The sequence below is a fragment of the Babylonia areolata genome, chromosome 2 (assembly GCF_041734735.1).
Source record: "Babylonia areolata isolate BAREFJ2019XMU chromosome 2, ASM4173473v1, whole genome shotgun sequence".
In the NCBI taxonomy this organism is placed as follows: Eukaryota; Metazoa; Mollusca; class Gastropoda; order Neogastropoda; family Buccinidae; genus Babylonia; species Babylonia areolata.
In genome coordinates this window covers 14430692-14457144 of record NC_134877.1, presented here as the reverse complement: position 1 = coordinate 14457144, position 26453 = coordinate 14430692, and the positions used below count along the sequence as shown (strand labels likewise).

Sequence of the window (26453 nt, the reverse complement as noted above, 5' to 3'; positions counted from 1 at the left end):
TGATGAAGTCCATGAGACTGAAGGGCTAGCTCATGACCGCTTACTTTCTGTTTATCTGCTTCTGGTCTACCCAAATTCTTTTTCAAACGAAATGCCAGAATATACATATTCAAACACTGACCAAAATTACTAAGGCACAAATACAATAACTACTACTTCAGGACTTGCTAATAAATAACAAACATAATTCACAAAGGAAAAGTTTTCATTGATTGCTTCGACAATTGTGTGGTATAGTCAGTTGTGTGTGTGTGTGTGTGTGTGTGTGCGCGCACACACACACACACACACACACACACACACACACACACACACACACACACACACACACACACACACACACACATCTACAAGAGCTCGGACTTTAGTTAAAAACAACCGCCATATTGATCTAAGAAAAATGATGGTTTTTTTCTGGATACACTTATTCCTGGGTACAGGATATGGGGGCAGATACCGATGATAGGTTGAAATACTGATGGTAAACGGCTACAAAATCTACACCCACACACGTACAGACAAACGCGCAACTACATCACGCACATACATTTAAGAGCGCGCGCGCACGCACACACACACACACACACACACACACACACACACAGAGGCATCAACACACACACACACACACACACACACACACACACAGGCATCTACACGCAAGCACTCTGTTTTCATACACACAAGAAAGTAAATAAGTGAATGAATAAACAAATAATATAAAATAAGACGAGAAAATGTAACTTTGTATTGCATTGTATTGTATTGTAGTGTATTACTCTTTTTTTGTTATAACAGATTTCTCTGTGTGAAATTCGGGCTGCTCTCCACAGGAAGAGCGCATCACTACACTGACAGCGCCACCCTTTTAAAAAAAAATTTTCCTGCCTGCAATTTTTTTTATTTGTTTTTCCTATCGAAATGGATTTTTCTACAGATTTTTACCAGGGACAACCCTTTTGTTGCCGTGGGTTCTTTTACGTGCGCAAAGTGCATGCTGCACACGGGACCTCGGTCTATCGTCTCATCCGAATGACTAGCGTCCAGACTACCACTCATGGTATTGTGGAGGAGGGGGGGGGGGGGATACTGGCGACTGTGCCGTGATTCAAACCAGTGCGCTCAGATTCTCTCGCTTCCAAGGCGGACGCATTAACTCTAGGCCATCACTCCCGTGATTCAAGCTCTTGGGGTCACCTTGAGAGACCATAACATCTGGCCTGCACCCTCGGGGTGAGTAAAACATGTGTGTGCCATCGTTTTTCCGGTTTGAAAACAGATCATCATGATCTATATAAGAGACAAGTAGTCCGTTTAATGAAAAAAATCAAATCTCATGTACACCATAAAACAAATCCACACACACCAGTGTGTTCGTACTCTTCACTTAACCGCTAAATATACGAATGCTGTAATTTGAACCCACAGCTTGATGCACAAACACCACACAACACAACCCAATACTGATATTCTTAAGTTTGAACTGTTTCTGCAGGGGAGCACACCAACTAATGACACTAAACTGGTGCACTTGACAATGTCCTTCATTCAAAACAGGCATGGCCACATGTTTACTCCACTGACCGATGAAGCTATGTGTAAACTAAATACAGAAACTGTGCAGTTACAAAACAAAAGAAGACAGTGAAATATGAAATTGGCACCCCCCCTCCCCCCTCCCCCAAACTTAAGTTTGCATTTAATGAGAAACTAACCGCGCACGACCAGACAGCCCATCTTTCTGCTGGTAGAGGTGACCATTCATCCACAAAAAGGCACAATTACTCTCAAGGATCCTTAAGCCTCTGGGACCCTTCAAGGACCTTTAAGCATTCTGAAGTCCTAAAAGACCAAAGAGCCTTTTGTATCCAAGTACCCTGCAGCCTCTCATACCCTAAAAGAACCCTAACGCCTTTCAGATCCCCAAAGGACCATAAAGCCTCTTGTTCCCTACAAGGACCCTAAAGTCTCTCGGACCTTACAAGAACCTTAATGCCTTTTACATCCCCTTAGAGTCGTAGAGCTTTCTGAACCCTTGAAGGACACTACAGCCTCTTGGATCCCTAAGGATCCAGAGACTTCTTGGATCCCAAAAGGATCCCACCTTTCGTACTTTCAATGACCTCAAAGCCTCTTGACTCCTTAAAGCTCCCTGAAGCCTGTAGTGTCTTTCATGGACCCTGTAGTCTCTAGGATCTTTCAAGGTCCCTGAAGCCTCTAGGATCTTTCAAGGTCCCTGTAGCCTCTAGGATCTTTCAAGGTCCCCGTAGCCTTTAGGATCTTTCAAGGAGTCTGAAGCCTCTAGGAAGCTCTCAAGGTCCCTAAAGCCTCGAGGCCCGTCCCCGCCAAGGACCGCCCCTACAGCCTCTTGGACACCCGGTACCAGATCTCCTCCTTGGGGTGAGTGACGAACCCGTAAACGGGCATGACGTCCTGGCCGGGCACCAGGAGGAACTTGACTTTGCGCAGGGCGGTGACCAGCATGATGGAAGCCTCCAGGTAGGCGAAGCGGTAGCCTGGGCACTGGCGTCGGCCCGCGAAGCCGAAGGGCGAGAAGGCGATGCTGGGACGCCCCTTGCTCCTCTTCTCCGAGAAGCGGTCCGGGTCAAACCTGTGTCCGCACAATGCAAGACGATATGGTCAGGATGGTGGTGTATGACTGAATGAGGGAGTGAGAGTTTTGTGGGGGATTTGTACGTCTCTCTGAATGAGAGCGTGTCGTTTCCGTCATTACACTAAAGTCGTATAAAACTTCAAAAAATATTTTCACACACACACACACACACACACACACACACACACACACACACACACACACACCCAAAACGAAACAAAAGAAAACACACACACACACACACACACACACACACACACACACACACACACACTTGCTTCAAGTTTTACTCACACTGAGGGCGCAGGCCAGATGTTCTCGTCTCTCATTGTGACTCCAAGAGCTTGAATCACGGGTGTCTGAAACGTAAGGGTATCGCGTCAATAACACGTGGGTACGTTCTTGTCGTCCTGTTGATTTTCCTTGTCTTTGTATTGTGACGTTTTGACCTTCAATTCTGTTTAACTCTCTCCATACGAACGGCGAAAGAGACGAAGTTAACAGCGTTTCACCCCAATTACCATCATCAAAATATTGCAAGCGGAAGGCTCTTATACTGAAGAGGTGAATGTTGACAAAGAATACCACAATTCTGACGACGGAAGCTAAAGGTTGGGTCACTCAGACACCCACTGGACATTCGAGGGGTTTGTGTAGAGGAGAAGAGAGGACTGGCCGTACTGAATGAGTTAAACCAACAGAAGTGAAAGGTGCATTTCGTACCCTCGGCCCCCCATCGTGGTTTCATACTCCTTTTCCTTTCAGCATGAAGGTACGATTTTCGGGAAAGGGTGTCAGAAAAATTATTACTGACAATGGAATGTACGCTCTCTCTCTCTCTTTCGCTCCCTCCCTGTCTGTCTGTTTAATGCACTTCTCACCCTTTCCAATTAACTCTCTCCATACGAACGGCGAAAGAGACGACATTAACAGCGTTTCACCCCAATTACCGCCATCAAAATATTGCAAGTGGAAGGCTCTTATACTGAAGAGGTGAATGTTGACAAAGAATGCCACAATTCTGACGACGGAAACTAAAGGTTGGGTCATTCAGACACCCACTGGACATCCGAGGGGTCTGTGTAGAGGAGAAGAGAGGACTGGCCGTACTGAGTGAGTTAAACCAACAGAAGTGAAAGGTGCATTTCGTACCCTCCTCCCATCGTGGTTTCAGACTCCTTTTCCTTTCAGCATAAAGGTACGATTCTCGGGAAAGGGTGTCAGAAAAATTATTACTGACAATGGAATGTACGCTCTCTCTCTCTTTCCCTCCCTCCCTGTCTGTCTGTTTAATGCACTTCTCGCCCTTTCCAATTAACTCTCTCCATACGAACGGCGAAAGAGACGACATTAACAGCGTTTCACCCCAATTACCGCCATCAAAATATTGCAAGCGGAAGGCTCTTATACTGAAGAGGTGAATGTTGACAAAGAATACCACAATTCTGACGACGGAAGCTAAAGGTTGGGTCATTCAGACACCCACTGGACATCCGAGGGGTCTGTGTAGAGGAGAAGAGAGGACTGGCCGTACTGAGTGAGTTAAACCAACAGAAGTGAAAGGTGCATTTCGTACCCTCCTCCCATCGTGGTTTCAGACTCCTTTTCCTTTCAGCATAAAGATACGATTCTCGGGAAAGGGTGTCAGAAAAATTATTACTGACAATGGAATGTACGCTCTCTCTCTCTTTCCCTCCCTCCCTGTCTGTCTGTTTAATGCACTTCTCGCCCTTTCCAATTAACTCTCTCCATACGAACGGCGAAAGAGACGACATTAACAGCGTTTCACCCCAATTACCGCCATCAAAATATTGCAAGTGGAAGGCTCTTATACTGAAGAGGTGAATGTTGACAAAGAATGCCACAATTCTGACGACGGAAACTAAAGGTTGGGTCATTCAGACACCCACTGGACATCCGAGGGGTCTGTGTAGAGGAGAAGAGAGGACTGGCCGTACTGAGTGAGTTAAACAAACCAGCCAACTAAAGAAGAGAATAAAAGAAAGAAAACATTAAATTCTGCCCTCAGTCCAACGAAAGTAAACAATTAAGAAAAACTACTTTTCTTAAAGACAGAATGGGAACATTATGGTTTTACAACGAATTTTTGTAATGACTATTTCAGTCATATATAAGATAGATCACAGTGAAATCAGGCAGAAGAAGATGAAGAAGAAGGAAAAGAAAAAAAGTATAACAGAAAGCAAGGAAGGAAGGTAGGAAGTAAGAGACGCGTGAATGAATTCCAATCACAGAAGGGAACAAAGCTGCATAAAAAAAAATGAACGAACGAAACACAAGAATGAGATATTAAATGTTTCATATATCTTGTCGTTTTGGGGTTTTGGGGTTGTTGTTTTTTGTTGTTGTTGTTTTTTGGTTTTTTGGTTTGTTTGCATTTTGTTTTGTTGTTGTTGTTGTTTAATGGATGAACACAGAGTCAAGCTACCGAGCAGTCAGCTGACCAGCCACTGGAACAGTGGCCCAGTGGTCATGTGCCCGACTTAGAAGCGAGTGTCCAAGGGTTCGACTCCCACACAATGACCGGTATTTCACACACACACCCTCCACAAGGCGCCGTGGCCTGGGTTTGGCATCGGACTTCTGATCCAGAGTTCACCAGTGATCAGGGTTCGAGGCCCGTTTCGGCATGGTGTTTGTGTCCTTGGGAAAGGCACTTCACTCAAGTTTTCCTTACTCCACCCGGGTAGGTGTGAACGGGTACCTGACCTCGGTTGGGAAAAGTCAAAACGACGGAAGGAGAGAATTGGGCCCTGCCTTCCTATGCCGAGCCCTATAGACACAGTGAAGATGAATTCCCTGCCCACCACGCCATACACCACACCACAACACGCCACACCACACCACAACACGCCACACCACACCACACCAAACCACAAAGAACTCACCCCAGACGGGATTTTGTGCCCATCCAGGTGCGTCTCTTTGTCAGAGGAACGAACGGCGAAAGTGATCAGCTGAGAACACCGCAAGGTTTCATCCAGCACTTGACGAAGGTACCTAGGACATGTCAGCTCCAGTGTAACAACCTCAAAGTACCACCCTGTTGGGTTTACCCCGGGGTCAGTCTGGGATAGCCTCGAATGACCCCCTAGGTTATTCGTGTAAGGAGGAAGGTGTCAAAATGGTAAAGACACTTTGCCAATACAGTGTCCGTGAGGGTATGAGGTCGAATCCCGGTCTCGCCCTTTCTCCCAGGTTTGATTGGAAAATCAAACTTAGCGCCTAGTCATTCGGATGAGACGATAAATCGAGGTAATATGCGCAGCACGCTCTGGAAAAGAACCCATGGCAATGAGAGTGTTGCCCACTGGCAAAATTCTTTAGAAGAAAGAGTGATAGGTACACAAATGTACATGCAAGCTTTCAAGGCATGATTATGCAACTGGCCACGCATTTGCCTAGCAGATGTGGTGTAGCGTATATGAATTTGTCTGGACACGGTGATACCTCCTTTAAATACTGAAACAAGTTGGAAATAAGCCGCTGCCTACGGGTTTAATCAAGTGATTGAAGATGGATGGGGAGTCGTTCTGGACAAGCCTTTACTGTCCCACATACCACTCCCCTCCACTGCACTTAATGGAAGCAAACGTGAGGGAGTGCGGTGTGTGTGTGTGTGTGTGTGTGTGTGTGTCCCGCTTCAGAAGGGCTCTCTCTCTGTTTCTGTCCAGGAACTGCTCAAAGCCTGACCATCGCATTGGGGTTATGTTTAAGCAAGGCATCTGCTCCTCCTTTTTTAAACAGACACGGTGTATCGTATATGGATCAGACCGCATGTTTTGACACCACCATGAAACTGAAACCGAAACAATAATGAAATGGAATAACCTTTCCAACACTGATTTAATTCCACGTTCAAAACATTAAAGACTGATATATTAGCATTACTTTCCAATGTAAGATCATGTTAAAAGCGCACAATACTAAGCTGTAACATACAAAATTACAATCTAAGATCACGTTCAAAACACAAACACAAAGCTCATTCAACAAGAGACTGATTAGTATGCCTTGGCAGAAATATGACATTATAACGTAACATCACATTTCAAATCCTCCAGTAAAAAAGAAATTAAACAGGTGGAAGGTGAGTCATATTTTGGCACAAGGACGATCGAAAAGCACAAAACCTACTGCAACAGCAACAATAAGAAAAACGGGAACAACACAGTCACAGCAGTTTGAAAAGAAAACAAAGACAACAATGATAATAGTAATGCAGACAAGGGAGCTTGAGGCGTCACACGCACGCACACACGCACACGCACACACGCACCCCCCCAACACACACAATCCCCCGTCCACCCCACCACCCCACCCCACCCCACACACACACGACACATCATAAGTCCCAAGAAGTGACATGAGCCAGGAGAGAAGAAAAGGTTGAGAGAAGAAAGACTCACCTGAGTTTGCCCATGTTCTGGACTGTGCCAGGTTCTGAGGGTCCCAGGACAGTGATGATTTCTGTGTACACCTTTTCCTGCACCTCCTCGTGAGTACACAGGTAGTAGATGCACCACGCCAGCACTGCACGTCACATAAACCGCTCCAACACTACTACTTACACGCACTACATCACATCCATCTGCTAGGCAGATGCCTGACCAGCAGATTCACCCAACGCGCTAGTCAGGCCTTGAGTGCATGCATGACATATATTTGTACACCTATCACAGTGTCTCCCTTTATCTCTCCCCCTCCCTGTCCCTTTCTCTCTCTGTCTCTCTCCCCCTCTCTGTCTCTCTCCCTGGCTCTCTCTCTCTCTCTCCCTCTCTCTCTTCCTCTGTTTCTTCCCCTCGCTCCCCATCTCTCTATTTCTCTCTCCCTCTCTCATTCTTTCTCTCCCCATCTCTCTCTGCCCCTATCTCCCCCTTCTCTCTCTCTCTCTCTCTCTCTCTATCTCTCTCTCCCTGTCTCTTTCCCCTCTCTCTCTATCTCTCTTCATCCCCGCTCTCTCTCGGGGGGTCGCAAGAAAGATGGCGACGAGTATGCAGGCTGGGTAAAATGCTCTGCTTTCAAGTTGCGCGTTCCTACGTTTCAAGTGAAGGACGTTGTAAACAGAACGTGATAGTCAACTGTGAATGTTACCTACTGTGAGACTACGGTGGACTTACGTGTTTGGAGGGCCCGCATTGGCCTGTTTTATGGGGAACTGAGGGTAGGTCGTGTTTTGCTAGAGAACTCAGAGGTGAGCAAGCCAACAAGTCATGTTGACACAGGAGTGGTGGCATATCTTTTTTGCTGTTTGGTTCTATTGCTAGTGTTATGTGGAGCAGACTGTTTTGTGTCTGTCGTCAAACATGAATCGAGAGAAGGTACTATTTTCAACGAGGAAAATGTGCATCGTGGTACAATGTCAAGAATAGAAGATATGTACCCCACCGGCGATGATGTGTATCAACACGCTCTGTGTCAACACGTTTTGCACGTGCCATTGCTGGTGTCGTTGTGTGCAGCCAATGCAGTGTTGTCGCTGTGGCGGCTCCGGTTGAGCGGAGACATTGAGGAAAACCCCCGGACCTAATAAGAAGCACGCAGACTGTCACACAGCTGAGGACACTGCCAGTGGAAGAGAAGAAGGAGGTACTATTGCACCTGACGTGGCCAGCGAAATCTTGAAAGCCATTCAGGAACAGAGCCTACAACAGCAACGACAGACTGCTGACATTAGAAATTACTTAAGTTGTATAAAAACTGAATTACAGCAAGCGAAAGAAAAGTGTGAACAGATCAGTCAGCGCTGCGACGGACTGGAACAGGAGAACAGTAGACTGGCAGCTGCTGTGGAGGGGTCACATGTGACATGAACGATCTGTTTGCTGACACTGCACAAAGCAAGGAGGAGACGAGGAGATTGTCTGCAGCAGTGGGGACGTTGACAGTTCAGATCACGTCTATGACAAAAGAGTTCTCCAGGCGGGACAACCTACGTCTGTTTGGTGTACCACAGAGCGCTGACAGGGAGGACTACGACACGTGTGCCCGTGCTGTCACCGACACCCTCAACAGTGTGCAGGGTCCCAAGACGTGGTGTGAGGAGGACTTTGTCAGGGCGCACCGTGTGGGTCAGACCAGAGGCGATCAACCCAAACCCATGATCGTCAAATTCAGACAGTGGCGAGACAAAATGTCAGTTTTAACTGATAAAGACTATCGGGCCAAGCTGGAAGAGAAGGGGGTGCGGGTTGCCAACGACCTGACCAGAAGAAAAGCCACGATCGTCAGCCAGGCGAGGAAGGAGGACAAAGCAGCCCACTTCATCAAGGGCAGGCTGACCGTCGGCCCCAGGAGACCTGACCCCAGAACCTTCGCTGAAGTGACGGCGGCGACCACTGCAACAGGGAACAGCACAGCAGACGACGACAGGCAGAGGAGGGGACGTGTCCTATCAGCTGATCGGGAGCCTGTGCAACCGTGTCACACCAGTGACTCACACGGCGGGGATTCCCCCTGCCTTCATCACGTGACCGAGGCAAACCAACGGCAACGCAGCGGGACTGGTGCGGGCAGTGACGTCAGTACACGGGGTGGCAGCCAGGCACGGGGTGGAGCACGGGGTGCACGTGGCAGTTGGAGCGGGACGAGCAGGGGAGGGGGGCAGCAGGCTGCGTTTCGGGGCTACCTGACTGAGCCAGCCAGCCACAGGGAACTTCGAAGAGCCAGTGTCCCAAAATAGAACAGGACAGACCATCCAATTTCTCAACTGAAATTTCTTAACTATAATGTTGAAAATTTGTTTTGTAAGCTGAATGATGCTGATTTTATCAATTATGTAAATTCGTTTGACATTGTGTGTTTTACAGAAACATTTCTGAACAATGTGTTTGATTATAGTCGTATTTTCCCTGAGTTTGTAAAATTCAGTGCTCCAGCAAAAAAGATTGTCATCCCAAGGAAGAAACTCAGGCGGAGTACTGTTGCTGATTAACAGAAGATTTAAACATTTAGTAAAAGAAATAATAAATATTCAAGTTGATAATGTCATTGTTGCGAAGTTTGATAAAAGTTTATTTAATGTAAACAAAGACGTCTTATTCATTGCGTGCTATGTACCCCCGAGGGTAGCCCAGTGTACAGCAACAATGACATGAAAGGTGGAGTGTTGATATTGGAAGAAAATCTGTTGGAAACTATACAGAAACAAGATACTTGTGTTATTATGTGTGGTGATTTGAACGCCAGGACAGGCGATTAACAGTCAGCATCACCAGGACTGCCCTTTTATACTCCTTATTTAGATAGTGATGAAGAAAATGAGTTTGAGTTTCGTTCTTCTAAAGATAAGATTATAAATAAGTTTGGATCTTCTCTCCTTGACTTTTGTTTCATGTTTGATTTAGTCATTGTTAATGGTAATTGCAAAGGAGATGCTGATGGTGAATTTACTTATGTGTCGTCGCACGGGTGTAGCGTGATTGATTATTTCATTGTTTCAGAAGAATTGTTTAACAGATGTGACTTACGTGTTACAGATAGGCTACGTTCTTGGCACTTTCCCGTTTGAGTTAACTTGGATGAGTGAGAGGAGTGAGAGGGGAGATAATGAAGTTACGACTGAAGGCGTGAGAGAAAAAATTGTATGGTCTGAGGAAAGTGCGCAAATTTTCAAGGATGAGATTAATTCGTGTGGATTTAAAGAGTGTTTAGAGAGAGCGAAAGAAGTTATGATGGATGATATCGATGAATATGTGGATATTGTTAATTGCTTTGTACGGAGCGGCGGCATGTATGGTTAGGATGACTGGGAAAATGAAAAGATTGACGAACGATTGGTTTGATGAAGAATGTGCGCAGAAGAAAAAAAACTGTAAAAGGTCTTTTGAGGAATTTAAGAAGGGCGAAAACGGGTTTAGAAGAACGCAGAGAGTTGTATACCAAAGAGAGACAGTCGTACAATAAACTATATAAAAAAATTTTTTTTTAAAAAGGATAAGAAAGAGAGATATGATGAAATTAGGTTAAGCAAGTTGAAAGAATCTATTAACGATCCTAATTTATTTTGGACAACAATTAGATCAGTAAATAGAGAAGCAACAGTATATAACAACATTAGTTTACAGCAGTGGTATGATCACTTCTTTAGCATGTTTAATGAGGTAGTGGATTTAGAACAACAGGAAAATGTGATAATGGAGGAAGAGGATGATATGCATGAACCTGTATTTAACGATCCTATAACAAAATCTGAATTCACCGAAGGAATAAAACATCTAAAAACTGGTAAAAGTGCGGGCATTGACATCATTGTTAGCGAAATGTTAAAACAGGCGAACGCGGTAGTTATCGACTTTTTACAAGATCTTTTCAATGTACTTTTTGATACAGGGAAATTTCCAACAGCCTGGTCTAAATCTATCATTGTGCCAATATACAAGAAGGGAGATAATAACAATCCCGATAATTATTGAGGGATAGGTTTGACAAGTGTAATAGGAAAGATTTATACCCATATCTTAAATAAAAGGCTTTCAAAGTGGGCACAAAGGGAGACAAAAATTGTTGAGGAGCAAGGTGGATTTGGGACAGACTACAGTACGGTTGACCTTACGTAAGTAGGAACTCTAAACTTTATGTTGCTTTTGTTGATTTCCAGAAAGTTCGATTCGATAAATAGAAATATGTTGTGGAATGTCTTGAGAAATAGTGGTGTTAATGGAAATTTATATAAAGCGGTGCGAGGAATATATGATTCAGTTTTGGCCTGTGTGAGGGATAAAAATTTCTATACTGATTTTTTCACTTGTCCAAGAGACGTTAAACAGGGTTGTTTGCTTAGCCCACAATTATTCTCATTCTTTATTAATGAATTAGCTCTTGAACTGTCTAGAAAAGGAAAGCATGGAGTACAAATGATTTCAGGAGCTGTTGAATTATTTTTATTGCTTTTTGCTGATGATGTAATACTTCTATCTGATACAGTTGTGGGACTGCAAAATCAATTAAACATTCTAAAACAAGAAGCAGACAGGTTGTGTCTAACTGTTAATTTGGACAAAACAAATATAATTGTATTTCGAGAAAGTGGGCATCTTTCGGTACATGAAAAATGGCGATATGGAGATACGGAAGTTAAAGTGACTAATACCTACAGATATCTAGGATTGATTTTCACAACAAAGTTAAGTTTGAACACAGCATGGACCGAAATGTGCAGGAATGGGAAAAAGGGGGTTATTGAAATTATTAGAGCTATGCAAAAATTAAAGTCTACTGACCCTCACTTTACTGGAAACTCTTTAGTACACAGATAGAGCCGATGCTCACATATGCAGCAGAAATTTGGGGTATCTACGAGAATAAGCAAATGGAAATCATTCATACATTTGCAATAAAACGTTTTTTGAATATACCACTTCATTCATCGGAAACGTGTAGATATCCACTGAAAATTCGTACAACAATTAAGTGCATGAAGTATTAGTTAAAACTTGTTAAATTACCCCCATCAAGACTGTATAAGCAGGCTTATGAAATGTTACTACAGCAGCATGAAGAAGGAAAGAAAAACTGAATAGACAATGTAAAAAATGTCCTAGTCAAAAATGGGTTTGGAATTGTATGGATGAGCCTAGGAGTAGGGAGTGATGTCGCATTTATTTTGGAATTTAAGGATCGTCTTATCAACATATACAAGCAAAACTGACATTCCGACATAGAAGAAAATGCAAGATATAATTGGTATTTTTTGTTCAAAAATATTTTCCAGTCGGAAAAATACACTTCTAGAATTACAAATAAATGGCAACGGTGTCTCCTTGCTCGATTTCGATCCAGGACCTTAGGGATAAATACAAATAGGGCATTGTATATTCAAAATAGTGAGAGTGATAGTGTATGTCAGTTGTGTCACCAGGATTTAGAAAATGAGGATCATTTTGTTTTCCATTGTAAGGAATACAGTGTTATTAGAAACGATTATACATTCTTTACACATCCGTTTGCATTAAGACATGATCTTGTAGCTATCCTTTCATCAAATAATGAAGACATCCTATTTTCACTCGCCAAATGGATTGTAGAAGCATATAACATTCGAAGGAAAAATTAACCGAACGATATTTTTAACATGATAGAAACATAATGTAGAATAAAAAAAAATAAGATCCATAACTCAATTTAGATTGGTAAATAACCAAAAAGACGCTCGGCTGCAAAGTTGGATGGTCATTTGTTCGAATTGCTCAGTATTATGCATGAGTAATATGGAATATGTTGTATTAATGTCGTGGGTGTGAATGTATGAGTGTTTACGCGTTTATGAATATGTACTTATTTGCTTGTTATTACCCTTTATTTTTCGTTTTGTTTTTTCTTTTCGTCGTTTGCTAAACTGAATAAGCTGAATAATCCCCCTTGGCACTAGAGCTGTAAAACGCTATTTGCCAATAAAAAAAAATTGTCATTGTCATTGTGATTGTCTCTTCTTTCTACCTCTCTTTCCCTTTCTCTCTCTATCCCTCCCTCTCCTTCCCCACGCCCTCTCTCTCACAGAGGCTCACAGTTAGCAGTGGTGCTGTAGCCGCCCATGGTGTAGGTCATGATGTCGGCCACACGTTTGTCGTCGGCGGCGTGGTAGTTCATGATGGCGTCGATGAGGAGGAAGTCTTCGTCGTCTGACAGCTTGGCTTTCCGAGCTTCAATGGCCCGCTCAGCCACGTCCCTCAGGGTCACTAGGGCTGGGGACATTTTTTTTTTATAATATAAATATAAACAAGAGAGGCAAGGCCTTCAAGACTCACTTGTGATAAATTAAGTCCCCTAGCATTAATTACAGAGTAATTTCCCTTTTTTACTATCTGCACCAAAACGTTTGCAAAATAAATAAAAAATTCCATGCTTAGCAAAAGAAGTTCCTGTTTGAACAAAAAATGATAATAATGACTCCTCTTGTTGTTGTGTCAGAATAAGAGGTCAAAGTGCCAAGTTTAGAGAATACAAAAAATATAAATATAACAGTAAATGCAGTTTGCATATAATTAGGCTCCTTTTTTTATTTTTTTGTGCCCATCCCAGAGGTGCAATATTGTTTTAAACAAGATGACTGGAAAGAACTGAATTTTTCCTATTTTTATGCCAAATTTGGTGTCAACTGACAAAGTATTTGCAGAGAAAATGTCAATGTTAAAGTTTACCACGGACACACACACACACACACACACACACACACACACACACAGAGACAACCGAACACCGGGTTAAAACATAGACTCACTTTGTTTACACAAGTGAGTCAAAAAACGATCAAAAAGCAATCCATAACAGTCAACAATTCAGTTATCGTCATGCTTATCGACATACCTTTAAAGAAGTTCATGGCCCTTGGGTTGTTGTCTAAGGGGTTGACAGGGTCGATCCAACGTTTCTCCAAATCGTCCCATATCTGGAAAGTAGGAACATTCATAGAAGTTCGAGCGCGCCCATTCTTCACCCTTACTCTATAATTTATCGTCTGCCATGGCTTTCATCCTACATAAACGGACTCACATCATATGTAAAGGTAGATAGATAGATAGATAGATTTTTCAATTGGTTAATTAACTTTTTGAACGTGTATGCAACGGACACAAACTTAAATACGTGAGATGGAGAGCGAGCAGAATCCAGAGCACACGTTCTTATTATGATTGATGAGAGAGAGAGAGAGAGAGAGAGATGTCTGTTTTTACCGCTTTGCTTTGTGATTTTTTTTTTTTAAAATTTTAAGAGAAAGACAAACAACAGAAATGTCTTCTTTTTTTTCTTTAGCTTTGTTTCAGGGGGCCTGTTTGTGGTTACGGACTGGAAAAAAAAAGACGACGAAGAAGAAGAAACAGGAGTCAATCCAGAAATCAGGAAGTAACTATAACATACAAAAACAGCGGGTACGTGAAAAAAAAAAAGACCTGAAAACAAGAACAAGAAGAGGAGTAAGAAGAAAACGACACTGACGATGACGACGAAGAAGTAGTAGTAGTAGTACAACATTAACTCTCTCCATACGAACGGCGAAAGAGACGACGTTAACAGCGTTTCACCCCAATTACCATCATCAAAATATTGCAAGCGGAAGGCTCTTATACTGAAGAGGTGAATGTTGACAAAGAATACCACAATTCTGACGACGGAAGCTAAAGGTTGGGTCATTCAGACACCCACTGGACATCCGAGGGGTCTGTGTAGAGGAGAAGAGAGGACTGGCCGTACTGAGTGAGTTAATAACAACAACAAGCAGAAGAAAAACTACAAACACGACACGCCCCTCTCCCCCACTCGCCCCCCCCTCCCCCACCCCCCTCCCCCGCAATCCCCCCTCACGCACTATTTTGTAGTTCCTCCTGTAGGTGGCAATGTCCTTGTCCGTGGCCACTGCCTCTCCCAGCAGACCCATCAACACGGCCTTGGCGGCGAAGTGCGACATGTGCTCCGTCAGCGGGAAGTGGTCATCCTCGTAGGCCTTCTCCCACTTGCCGGACACCTCTTCCGCTATCTGGGGTCATGCCACGGTAAGTACGTCATTTCCTGTTTTAGTGTCCTGGTAATTTCCTGCTTCACTGTTCTGTTAACTTCCTGTTTCAGTACGGTCATTTCCTGTTTCAGTATCAGAGTAATTTCCTGTTTTAGTATCCTGTTAACTTCCTGTTTCAGTTCGGTTATTTCCCGTTTCACTATCCTCGTAATTTCCTGTTCTTAGTATCCTGGTAATTTCCTGTTTCAGTATCCTGGTAATTTCCTGTTTCAGTATCCCGATAACTTCCTGGTTAAAGAAAAAAAAGTATCAAGGTAATTTCCTGTTTTTAGTATCATGGTAATTTCCTTTCTTAGTATCCTGGTAATTTCTTGTTTTCAGAATCCAGGTAATTTCCTATTTCGGTATCCTGGGAAATTCCTGGTTTAGTAACTTGGTCATTTCCTGTTTCGTATCCTAGTAATTTCTTCTTTTAATATCCTGGTAATTTTCTGTTTCAGTATCCAGGTAATTTCCTGTTTCAGTATCCAGGTAATTTCCTGTTTTAGCATCCTGGTAATTTTCTGTTTCAGGATCCTGGTAATTTCTTCTTTTAATATCCTGGTAATTTTCTGTTTCAGTATCCTATTAATTTCCTTTTTCAGTATCCAGGTAATTTCCTGTTTTAGCATCCTGGTAATTTCCTGTTTCAGGATCCTGGTAACTTCCTGTTTTAGCATCCTGGTAATTTCCTGTTTCAGGATCCTGGTAATTTCCTGTTTCAGTATCCTGGTAATTTCCTGGTTAAAGAAAAAAAAGTATCCTGGTAATTTCCTGTTTTTAGTATCATGGTAATTTCCTTTCTTAGTATCCTGGTAATTTCCTGTTTTCAGTATCCAGGTAATTTCCTATTTCGGTATCCTGGGAATTTCCTGGTTTAGTAACTTGGTCATTTCCTGTTTCAGTATCCTAGTAAATTCTTCTTTTAATATCCTGGTAATTTTCTGTTTCAGTATCCTGTTAATTTCCTTTTTCAGTATCCAGGTAATTTCCTGTTTCAGTATCCAGGTAATTTCCTGTTTCAGTATCCAGGTAATTTCCTGTTTCAGTATCCTGGTAATTTCTTGTTTTAAGAAGGCCTGTCCTAAACTCAGGGATCTATTATACTGGCGATTTTCGTGCAGTTTCAAGTGGTATTATCTATAGAAAACATTGTGACATGTCCTTTGTCGTTTTCGACTCTTATTTTCAGGGTTGGTGTACTTTGTTTTGATTTTCTTTTCTTTCTTTTTTTCAAGTCGCTGCATATAAGTGCTTCCTATCCACCACCACCCCACACACACACACACACACACACACACACACACACACACACACACACACACACACACACACACACACACAATCTTCTGTAGACCGGATAATAAAACAAAAAACAAATGATTATTTTCAGAAGCATCATAAACAGCTCATTAAAACTTTTTGATATATTATTTGCAACATGACAGCACTGCATGCTCACTATCCACGGCATTAGATGTCATTAAACATTAAACAGTTGCTCAACACCCCCCTTTTTATCGAAATAACGTACTCTAGGCTATGGAAGCAACGTAAACATGGGACGTAATAGTTTCAACAAATGACCTTTTGTTATATACATGGGTTTGTTTTCACGTCTGAACGATACAGGAAACGAATGATGAGCTACTAAAGGCTGCTGCCAGTCAGCTCTTCCCAGGCAGGCAGACAGCCTGTTTTGCAAATGATTTTATGTTTGAAAAGCACTTTGAGTTTGAAATCTGACCGAAGATAGGAGCGATATAAGAAGTATCAACAATAATTAATATATTCTACCCCTCACCGCCTGCAGAGTTTTGCAGTACATGCTGAGCTTGTCGAACTCAAAGACCTTGTCGTAGGCGGCACGTCTGGCTTTGCCCTCCTTTCCGTTGGAGAACTTGATGCTGTTCTGCGACAGCAGTGTCTCGAACATGATGTAGAGGTCCACTGAAAACACGTCAGTGTTACTTGGTTAAGTCACTGAACGTCAGTGTGACTTGGGTCAGTCACTGAAAACACGTCAGTGTGTCATGGGTAACTCCCACAAAAACGCGCCAGTGTGTTATGGGTAAGTCATTGGGTTTGAGACTGGTATAGCTTCACTGAAAACACGTCAGTGTCTTATGGGTAAATTATGGAACACGTCAGTGTGTCTAGGATAAGTCTATCTATCTGTATATCTATATATCCATTATCATTATTATCACTGATCTTAATCATCATCATCATTATTAGTATTACTACTACTATTACTATTCTTTTTATCATTATTGTTTTTAATGTGTGTGTGTGTGTGTGTGTGTGTGTGTGTGTGTGTGTGTGTGTGTGTGTGTGTGTGTGTGTGTGTGTGTGTGTGTGTTGGATTTTTATCTTTCTTTCTTTTTAGATTTGATTTCGTTTTGTTTTTGTACCATCATTATTTGTCGCTATGTTATCTCTCTGTCTCCTGTATATCTGCCTTTATTGCCTCTGCGTCTGTCTGTGTCTCTAGGTTTACCAAGGCGGCTACCTGTGGACCCTAAGATTAACCACAGGTCCTGAGCACGCACATTACACCGCAGCCACTGAGCTCACCGGGGTGGTCAAAGAGGTCCATCTGCTGCTTGAAGAGTTCCGGGGAGGCGATGCTGACGGTGGGCATGCTGGTCCACCAGAAGGACACGATGGGCCCGAAGTTCTTGTGCAGGTCGGACAGGTACTCGTGGAAACTGCCCGCCTTGATGATGTCCGTCAGGTTCCCGTACCTGTTCAGGTCAGGTTGTCAGGTGATCAGGGAGACACACACACACACACACACACACACACACACACACACACACACACACACACACACCACGCACAGGTTGGGGCTTTTTTTTTATAGATGGAAACATACACGTGCACGTACAGGTACGCACGCGCGTGTACACACATAAACTCACACGACCCCCCCCCCCCCCCTACCCAACCCCCCTCCCCCCCCCCCCCGCCGCCCGCCGCCCGCCGCCCACCCGCGCGCGCGCAACCACCCACACACACAAACAAGCACACACACACGCGCGCACACTCGCTCGTTCGTTTGCTCGAACGCACGCAAACACGCATGCACACTCGCGCGCACTGACAAACACACACACACGCGCACACACACACACACACATTCGCTCACAAACATACACACTGAAATGTAGCGTGACATATATAGAAACAGATGGCACACAGACAGACTGACAGACAGACAGGGAGAGACACAGAGACAGACAGATAGACAGATGCTTACTGGTTGGAGGTTGGTTCAACTCCAGGCACAGAAAGTTTTCGACTTTCATCCTGAAACACATTGAAAGAGGTACGTATATGTAGGTATGTGTGTACAAGGTACTGCAGCATGGCACGGCGTCACACAGCACAACACAAAGCAACACAGGACAGAATAACATAGCACACCACAGCGCAACACAGCACAGCACAGCATCACATTGCACAACACAACGCAACACAGGACAGAAGAACATAGCACAGCATAACGCAACATGTTGTTGTTCTCCTTATTGTATGTTTCATAATTTATTATTACTATTATCATTATCGGTGTTGCTGTTGTTGTTGCTATAACAGTGTATTGTTGTTCTCGTTTCATTTTGCTGCTGCTACTTCTACTGCAGTTCCTGCTCTTATTGGACACACACTAAGCCAGGATTTGTATTCGTTCAAATGAATATTGCCTGGTCTGTTAATGATGAATAAATGTATGCGTGCATCGTGTGTGATTTCGAGCGCATATATGTGTGCGTGTGAGGGTTCGTGCGCGCACATAGCCTACGTAGACATACGAGTCTATTCATGCGCTCAAGATCACTCGCGCATATAATGCTAAAATAGGTCTACAATTTAGGGTTATCATAGATTTCAATCGATACACGCGAAATGTCAGTGCAAGACTGTACGTGGAGAGAGGATGTTGATGAGAGAATAAATTTATGTGCACGCGTGATACAGCTATTGGTCGGACGGGAAAGGTCGCCAGTATGGCAAATGGATACGTTACAGAAACGGGACTTTGTGCGTGGGACGTTAGTGTGTTCAGTTATTTCATCGGTACAACTTTTATTCTATGCATATCGAAATTCACAAATAAAACAAACACAAAGTCACAGATCTTACAGAAATTTCAGGTAGCACATTAGGCCTGCGTTAGAATGATGATGTCTGGAAACGAGGCAGGTTTTATTTGAAAAGAAATCACAGATCGATAAATGTATCATTCAACTAAGATGTCAGAGAATTAACAGTCAAGTACGGGAAGAAAGGATCAGCATATAAAAATATTTTCTCTTTATTACACGTATAGTTCTTCAAACAGCACAGCACAGCACATGATAGATTGTTTGCATGGGAAATATTTCTTATTCAGAAATCGTGTTTCTTAAGTTACATGTTTAAAAGATTTTGTGAAAAATGTATTTCTGTGTGGGGGTGGGAGTGGGGGTGGTCAATGAAGCCGCTGTGTTGTATCACTTGCCTGTGTATACTTAACTTTAGATTTGCTTGTTTGTTTTTTGGTCCAACCTTTGTCATATTTTGTTAGCACTGGGTTCGGGTGTCGGCTGAAATATTGTGTGGGATAAGTGACAAGCCTGTGAATACACAATCAACTTCCATTTGGATGAATAAAGGTGTATTGTACTGTATTGTATTGTATTGTGTTGCATTGTACTGTATTCGGTGTCTTGTTGTCTCTTACTGAACTTAAGGGGTCAGATAGGAATCTTGTGTCAGTCATCTAATATCACTCATCGTGGTCAGACTTCAGAATTAACAGCGGAACCGAATAGTGATCACGTCAATACATAAGCGCCTTCAACTTCAGTAACAATGCGAATAATGATCCTGTTAAGAACTATTAATAATAATAATAATAATAATAATAATAATAATAATAATAATAATGGATACTTATATAGCACACTATCCAGAAATCTGCTCTAGGTGCTTTACAAAAACGCTTTTGTTAACATAATACATCATATCTATGTTACATACACACACCAAAATGTGACTACACACACACACACACACACACACACACACACACACACACACACACACACACACACACACACACGCTGCATACATACATTTTAACATACATGTGTATCTAACAGCTACCCTAACACATACGCACACATAGGCAGGCACAAACTTACATAAACACACGCACACACAATACACATTCATATACATACATGTAGTTATGTACACATACAAATATGTATACACACATAGTCAAGCACAGCTAACGCAAAGGAAGTCAGTGGACCTGCCACAATTGAACTTATTGCTGAGGGAAAAGGTGAGTTTTGAGACGAGATTTAAAAGATGCGAGGGAATCAGAATGACGGAGGTTATCAGGGAGCTTGTTCCACGTCTTTGGTGATTGAAAAGAAAACGATCTGTGTCCATAGGTCTTACTTCTAACGTGAGGTATCCTGAGAAGTCGAGTATCAGAGGAAGAACGGAGCTGGCGAGACGGAGTATAGATATGGATGAGTTCAGAAAGATACTTGGGGCCAGATCCGTTGACTGCAGAAAAGGTCAGAGTGGATAGCTTATAGTCTATTCGATCAGAAACAGGCAACCAGTGGAGAGACTGAAGGAGAGGAGAAACATGGTCAAATTTAGAAGCTCTGCAAATGAGTCTGGCAGCATTATTCTGAATTCGTTGGAGTCTGTCTAACAGATATTTGGGAAGGCCGGCCAAAAGAGAGTTGCAGTAATCTAATCTTGAGAGAACCAGAGAGCATACAAGTGTCTTGGTTGCATCGGTTGAGAGATAGTGGCGGATAGAGCTGATTCTACGCAGTTCCAAATAGGCAACTTTACAGATATTCGAAATGTGCTGTTGGAAGGAAAGAGACTGGTCTAAGATTACACCAAGACTGCGAACAGAGGGAGAAAGTGAAACAGGTGTGCTATTGATCAGAACAGAGTCAGGAAAGGAAGGATGTTGACGAAACTTCTTTGGACAGGTTATCATCAATTCAGTCTTATCATCATTTAATTGCAGCTTGTTGAGAGTCATCCAGTCCTTTAGGCCAGCAATGCACTCCTGTGTTTGAGTCACCAGTGCATCAAATTCAGCTATGGAAGCCGACTGATAAAGTTGTGTGTCATCAGCAAAGCTCTCATGCGACATCGCATGATGACTGATGACATCCGACACAGGAGCCGCATACAGCACGAAAAGAACAGGACCTAGGACGGAGCCCTGTGGGACACCATATTTCAAGGCAGATACTCTAGAGTATCTACCATTTACACATACTTTCTGTGTACGATCTGACAGGTAAGACGTGATCCATGCTAGTGCAGTGTCACGAATACCAAAGGAAGTTTTAAGTCTGTTCAAGAGGATAGAGTGGTCGATTGTGTCAAAAGCTGCTGACAAATCTAAGAGAGCGAGAACAGATATCTTATCCTCATCAAATCCCGAAAGCAAATCATTCACTATTCTAAGAAGGGCTGTTTCGCAACTATGACCACGTCTGTAAGCTGACTGGTGGGAATTAAGTAAACCATTTTGTTCCAGATGAGCTAAGAGCTGAGACAATATGATCTTTTCTAGCAGTTTTGATAAAAATGACAGATTAGAGACAGGTCGATAATTTTTCAAACAATCCTGTCTTCGTTCACTTAGACATTACACGTAGGCATACAACAGATAATACAGGTAGGAAAGCAAGCGCGCATACAGTGATCTACACGTGTCTACGTAATTATCATGTGGCTTTCCATTTGTGCTGTGGATCCCAGGCAGAATCAATTCGGCGGTGGAGTTTGAAATGCGATCACTGATCAGGAACTGACTGTACAAAGCAACGGTAACTTGATGCTGGTGAGATGTTGCGCTCATCTCTCTCTCTCTCTCTCTCTCTCTCTCTCTCTCTCTCTGTTGGATCCATAATAATTATTATGATCGAGAGAGAGAGAGAGAGAGAGAGAGTGTGTGTGTGTGTGTGTGTGTGTGTGTGTGTGTGTGTGTGTGTGTGTGTGTGTGTGTGTGTGTGTGTGTGTGTGATATTTATCCTCGGCCTCGATTTTTCTCTCCGTCCAACGAAGAAATTATCACATGCAGCACTAAACAAATAAAATGGAATAAAATAATAATGACAGTAATATGGTTCCGTGGGCTTACATGCAACTGGGGCTAAAAACAATCGGGTGATGTGGAGATGGGTTGAAATCTGCTGCTCCTGTAGCGTGTGGTCAGTTAAAAGGTTAATCAATCAGAAAACACACCCATTTCATCGATCTATCTCTGTCGACAACTGACTCTTCACTACAGAAACTAAAGCCCTGTATGTCTGTCTGTGGAGAACAATGAATAATAAAATCCATAACTACGGTTGCTAGGAAACGTTTACTGTGGTATGTAATTATTGGCTCCTCTTGCCTTCTCTGTGTCTGTCTCTCTCTGTGTCTGTCTCTCTCCCTCCTTCACCGTCTGTCCCTTTTTTCTTTTTCCTTTTTTTCTCCTTTTTAAGACAGATGTCTTCTTACTTTCATTTGGCGTGTAATTTTAGGATAGGTAGGTAGTGGGGAATATTTTCTGATTATTTCCAGCGGATTAAGTTATTACAGTTAGGCAATCATTATAACTGTACTACATCCAGGGGTTAGCTTCTCAGGCTCGAGGTTTGGAAAAGGAAAGGGGGTGGTGGTGTACAGACGGTCTCATTACCATTACTGAAGGAGTCAGTGCTTGGTTTCAACAGGTTTAGAATGCGGCGATGACCACTTCAACTGAAAGGGATTATCACACAACACATAATATACACGCGCGCGCGCGCGCGCGTGCATGTTCTCATTCACACACACACACACGCAAACACACACACGCGTGCACACATAAGGACGAATACCTTATTTATGGGATTTTTTACTAGTTTTAGTTAAAAAGAACTGTGAGTTCAATCGCATCGACCAGCTTTATTTGAACGTGTCTTTGCGTGTGTGCATAATTTTTATCTCTTCTTCTGAAGCGCACAGAGCTCTAAGCTGTATATCCTACCATAAGTGAAAAGTTCCACAACTGATTAGTATTATTATCATTATTGCCATTACTATTATTGTTGCAGTTTTTGTTCATTTATCTTTACACTTTTAAGGACAACGGAATAACATCGTCTTTCTTCTTCTTCTTCTTTTTTTCTTTTTTTTTCTCGAGAATGCAGCTGCCGATAGAAAATAAAACCGACAAGAAAATTATAAAATGGTATCCACAAGCACTCACAGGGAACAGCCAATAAAAGTCAGAAAAACAACAGCGGTTCCCGCTTGCAGAAGTGAAAACACAGACGCAGTAACGTTCGTTTTAAGCAAAATACGACTCAGTAGGCCTAGGCTGTCCTGATGTCCTGGAATTGCATGTGTCTTGCAGTTTGAGGCGGCTGCTAGACCGACGTGTCAAGCTCTGCGGAGAAGCCCCGTTCGAACTGTAATGATTGGGCTGGAATATCTGAGCTTACTGGTCGTCCGCTCTTCAATGTCGGATGATTAATTAATCAGTGTTACAGCCGGGTCGTTTTCTGGAATGCGAAACATTTGAGCCACTTCCAAAGGAAAGTTTACCAACAGAGGCCAGTTGATATACTTTTTTTTTCTTTTTATGACTTCTTTGTCTTCATCTTTAATATTACGATTTGTTCGGTGAAAATGAGAATACACATTCTAATTCCAGCATTCATGTAAGTGTGTGTGTATGTGTGTGTGAAAACCGATTCATCGAGGTGTGTATGCGGAAATGCGTGTATACCATTCGTTAAGAAAATAAAAAGACTTTGAGACTTACCGGGAAAGCTACAAAATCAAAGATAGGCAACAATTAATATGCCGGAAAAAGCGTCGATTCCTACTCCGATCCCAATGTAAAAGCAGATCATTTTGTTATGCTGTATATCGAACTGAATTCATTGTCGTCTGCTCCGCCGAATAATTGTGTCAGTGGAATTGGCTCCCCTGACTCAGCAATGCGGTGAATGCACAGCTTTTCCAGACATCTTTTGGAAGTGCATGACCTGTCAGAGAACTGTGTTTTACGGGATTCACAGTCACTGTGTCAAAAGCTTGACACAGAAAGGCGGGGACCGGTTCTCTCCGTCTGCCGCTTTAACCCTCCTCGGCCGATGTCCTGGGTGGGGTGAGGAAATCGGAGTCAAGTGCCTTTCCCCAATGACACAACACCACGCCGAAATGAGGCCTCGGACACTGACACTGGATCGGAAATCCAACGCCGAACCTATCGATTTGATCACGGAGCCTCCCATGCAAACTCAACGTTCATTTTAATCCTTTGCCTGGACTGCTCAGCGATGTCAGTAGGAAATATTTGGGAGAATTAAGCTTCAGACGCCAACAGAACTATCGATTCAGTTTTACTCAGTAGGCATATAGTTCCAACAGAAAATCCCACCTGTCGTGTTATGAATAGGCATATTAAATGGCTCAATCGTCAGTTACATCCTGAAATGAAAGTGGAATTACTATTAGCATACCTCTAGTACCTTGACTGGACAATTTTAAATTGGAAGGTGGAGGAAGGTGGATGAAGTATCGTTACTCTTTATAGAATGAAACCGGGAAGTAATTACAACTCCATGCCATGTCTTTCTTGTTAAATATTTATCATCTCTTCGCCTTACTCATTTCCCAATCCTATAAATATCACACACACACACACACACACACACACACACACACACACACACACACACACACACACACACACATTATATATATATAATGATTTTATATATACACACATATATATATGTGTGTGTGTGTATATATATTCTAGTGATAGGTCAAACCTGTCAAACACTTCAGGATGCAATGTTGATTTGTTTACTTATCTTTTCCTCTCTCTCTCTCTCTCTCTCTCTCTCTCTCTCTCTCTCTCTCTTCCCTGCTTAAATGTTGTCCGGTTCAGAAGTTTATATTATAATATCTTAAAGTATAATTAGACACTACAGAGGAAATAAAGACCAAAAATAATCAGCTTTTGGTCAAATCGCCGTACATGAAATAGAATCATCAACATCATTACCAGCTTAAAACAATTTCGAAATGATTTAATCAAGAAACAAAGCACTGTTACATATAAATATCATATGTATATACTCACAGGAAACAACCACAGAATCAAAAACACAAGTCCTATGAACGTGACAGCGATGCCCACCCCGAGTGCAATCGCAAGCCAGGACATGATTTTTTCTTTTGCTCGCCTGTCCGCAAGCGTACTAACAGCAAATAATTAAAAACACGGTGATGAGCAATCGCGCCAGGTATGTACGTAAAGAGGAAGACCGTATGCGAATGGCACCGTCTCTGCTGTCCTGTAGTTTACACGGCATCAGTTCGAGGCGGATGTTTTCACTGACGTGTCAGTGGATGACTGCTCCACGAGGTCTGGAAGCCGACGACAGCTGACGATTTATGGCCACTGTTCCATCGGCACACGGCTTGGAGAAGAGAAGACACACACTCACGGAGCATGATTGTATGGAAGGCAAAATCGCAGATGTAGGGGATATCATTATACTGATGCAGGTACAAAATGGGTATTGATTGGTGCTTTCGTGCAGTTCCTGTTACCAGTCCCACCCAGAAGTTCACTGTATTTGATTTAGGTAATGTCTTTAGAAACTAGACCGCCAATGCGCTACTGCGTGTATGTCGGGGAAAGGAGTGGGGTGGCTATGTGATTAGATGGGTTCAGTGATTGGGGTTTATAATAGAGTGATTACAGGTACGTTGTTAACCGCAGTTTGTTCACTTGTACCATTATTTGTGAAATGCAATACAATACGTTAATTTCTACTGATTTCACTTTCAGTAAATTAATATAGGCCGTTTGCGTAGTTTCCCAGGCACAATAAATGAATTAATATTCTATCAATTTCCCGGTTTTTTTGTTTTTGTTTTTGTTTTGTTGTTGTTGTTGTTGTTGTTGTTTTTGTTTTGTTTTTTGTTTGTTTGTGTGTTGTTGTTTTTTTTTGGGGGGGGTGATGTGTGGGTTTATTTTATTTTCTTTCCTCGCCAAAATATATATAATCCAGATTTGACTGGCCTAAACAGACAATCTAATTGCATGTCAATTTAATTTGTGACTCATTTTACATGATCCATAACTAGAACTATAATTTTGTGAAAATCGTGTAGTAATAACATTTTAAGGTGGGAACATCATATATCACGCAGGGTAAAGGTCACATTCATAAGGTGTTTTTTCCCACCGTGTAAATTAACAAGTTCCTGCACTGTGCCTGTTATTTGGTTGTGTTT

At 42.6% G+C, this 26453-nt stretch overlaps 1 protein-coding gene across 1 annotated transcript; it reads right to left on the bottom strand.

Moving 5' to 3' along the window:
* On the bottom strand, positions 1 to 25612 carry LOC143298337 (cytochrome P450 20A1-like). The gene is made up of 11 exons (XM_076611197.1): positions 25291 to 25612; positions 18388 to 18437; positions 17703 to 17872; positions 16930 to 17075; positions 14940 to 15107; positions 13940 to 14021; positions 13141 to 13317; positions 7045 to 7168; positions 5524 to 5635; positions 2909 to 2973; positions 1 to 2611 (listed from the first exon to the last, which is right to left on the bottom strand). Exons 1-11 carry the CDS (start codon positions 25372 to 25374, stop codon positions 2359 to 2361), a joined length of 1431 nt encoding a protein of 476 aa, XP_076467312.1. The 5' UTR covers positions 25375 to 25612; the 3' UTR covers positions 1 to 2358.
* Positions 25613 to 26453: the final 841 nt, after the last annotated feature.

What these genes read in the sequence shown, in the direction of transcription:
- LOC143298337 (XM_076611197.1), bottom strand. Translation starts at nt 25,374, where the DNA reads ATGTCCTGGCTTGCGATTGCACTCGGGGTGGGCATCGCTGTCACGTTC. An exon ending in GGACCTCTTTGACCACCCCG is followed by an intron (nt 17,076 to 17,702) that starts GTGAGCTCAGTG and finishes ACGTGTTTTCAG; the next exon opens with TGGACCTCTACATCATGTTC. An exon ending in ATCTGGCCTGCGCCCTCAGT is followed by an intron (nt 2,612 to 2,908) that starts GTGAGTAAAACT and finishes GTGCGGACACAG; the next exon opens with GTTTGACCCGGACCGCTTCT.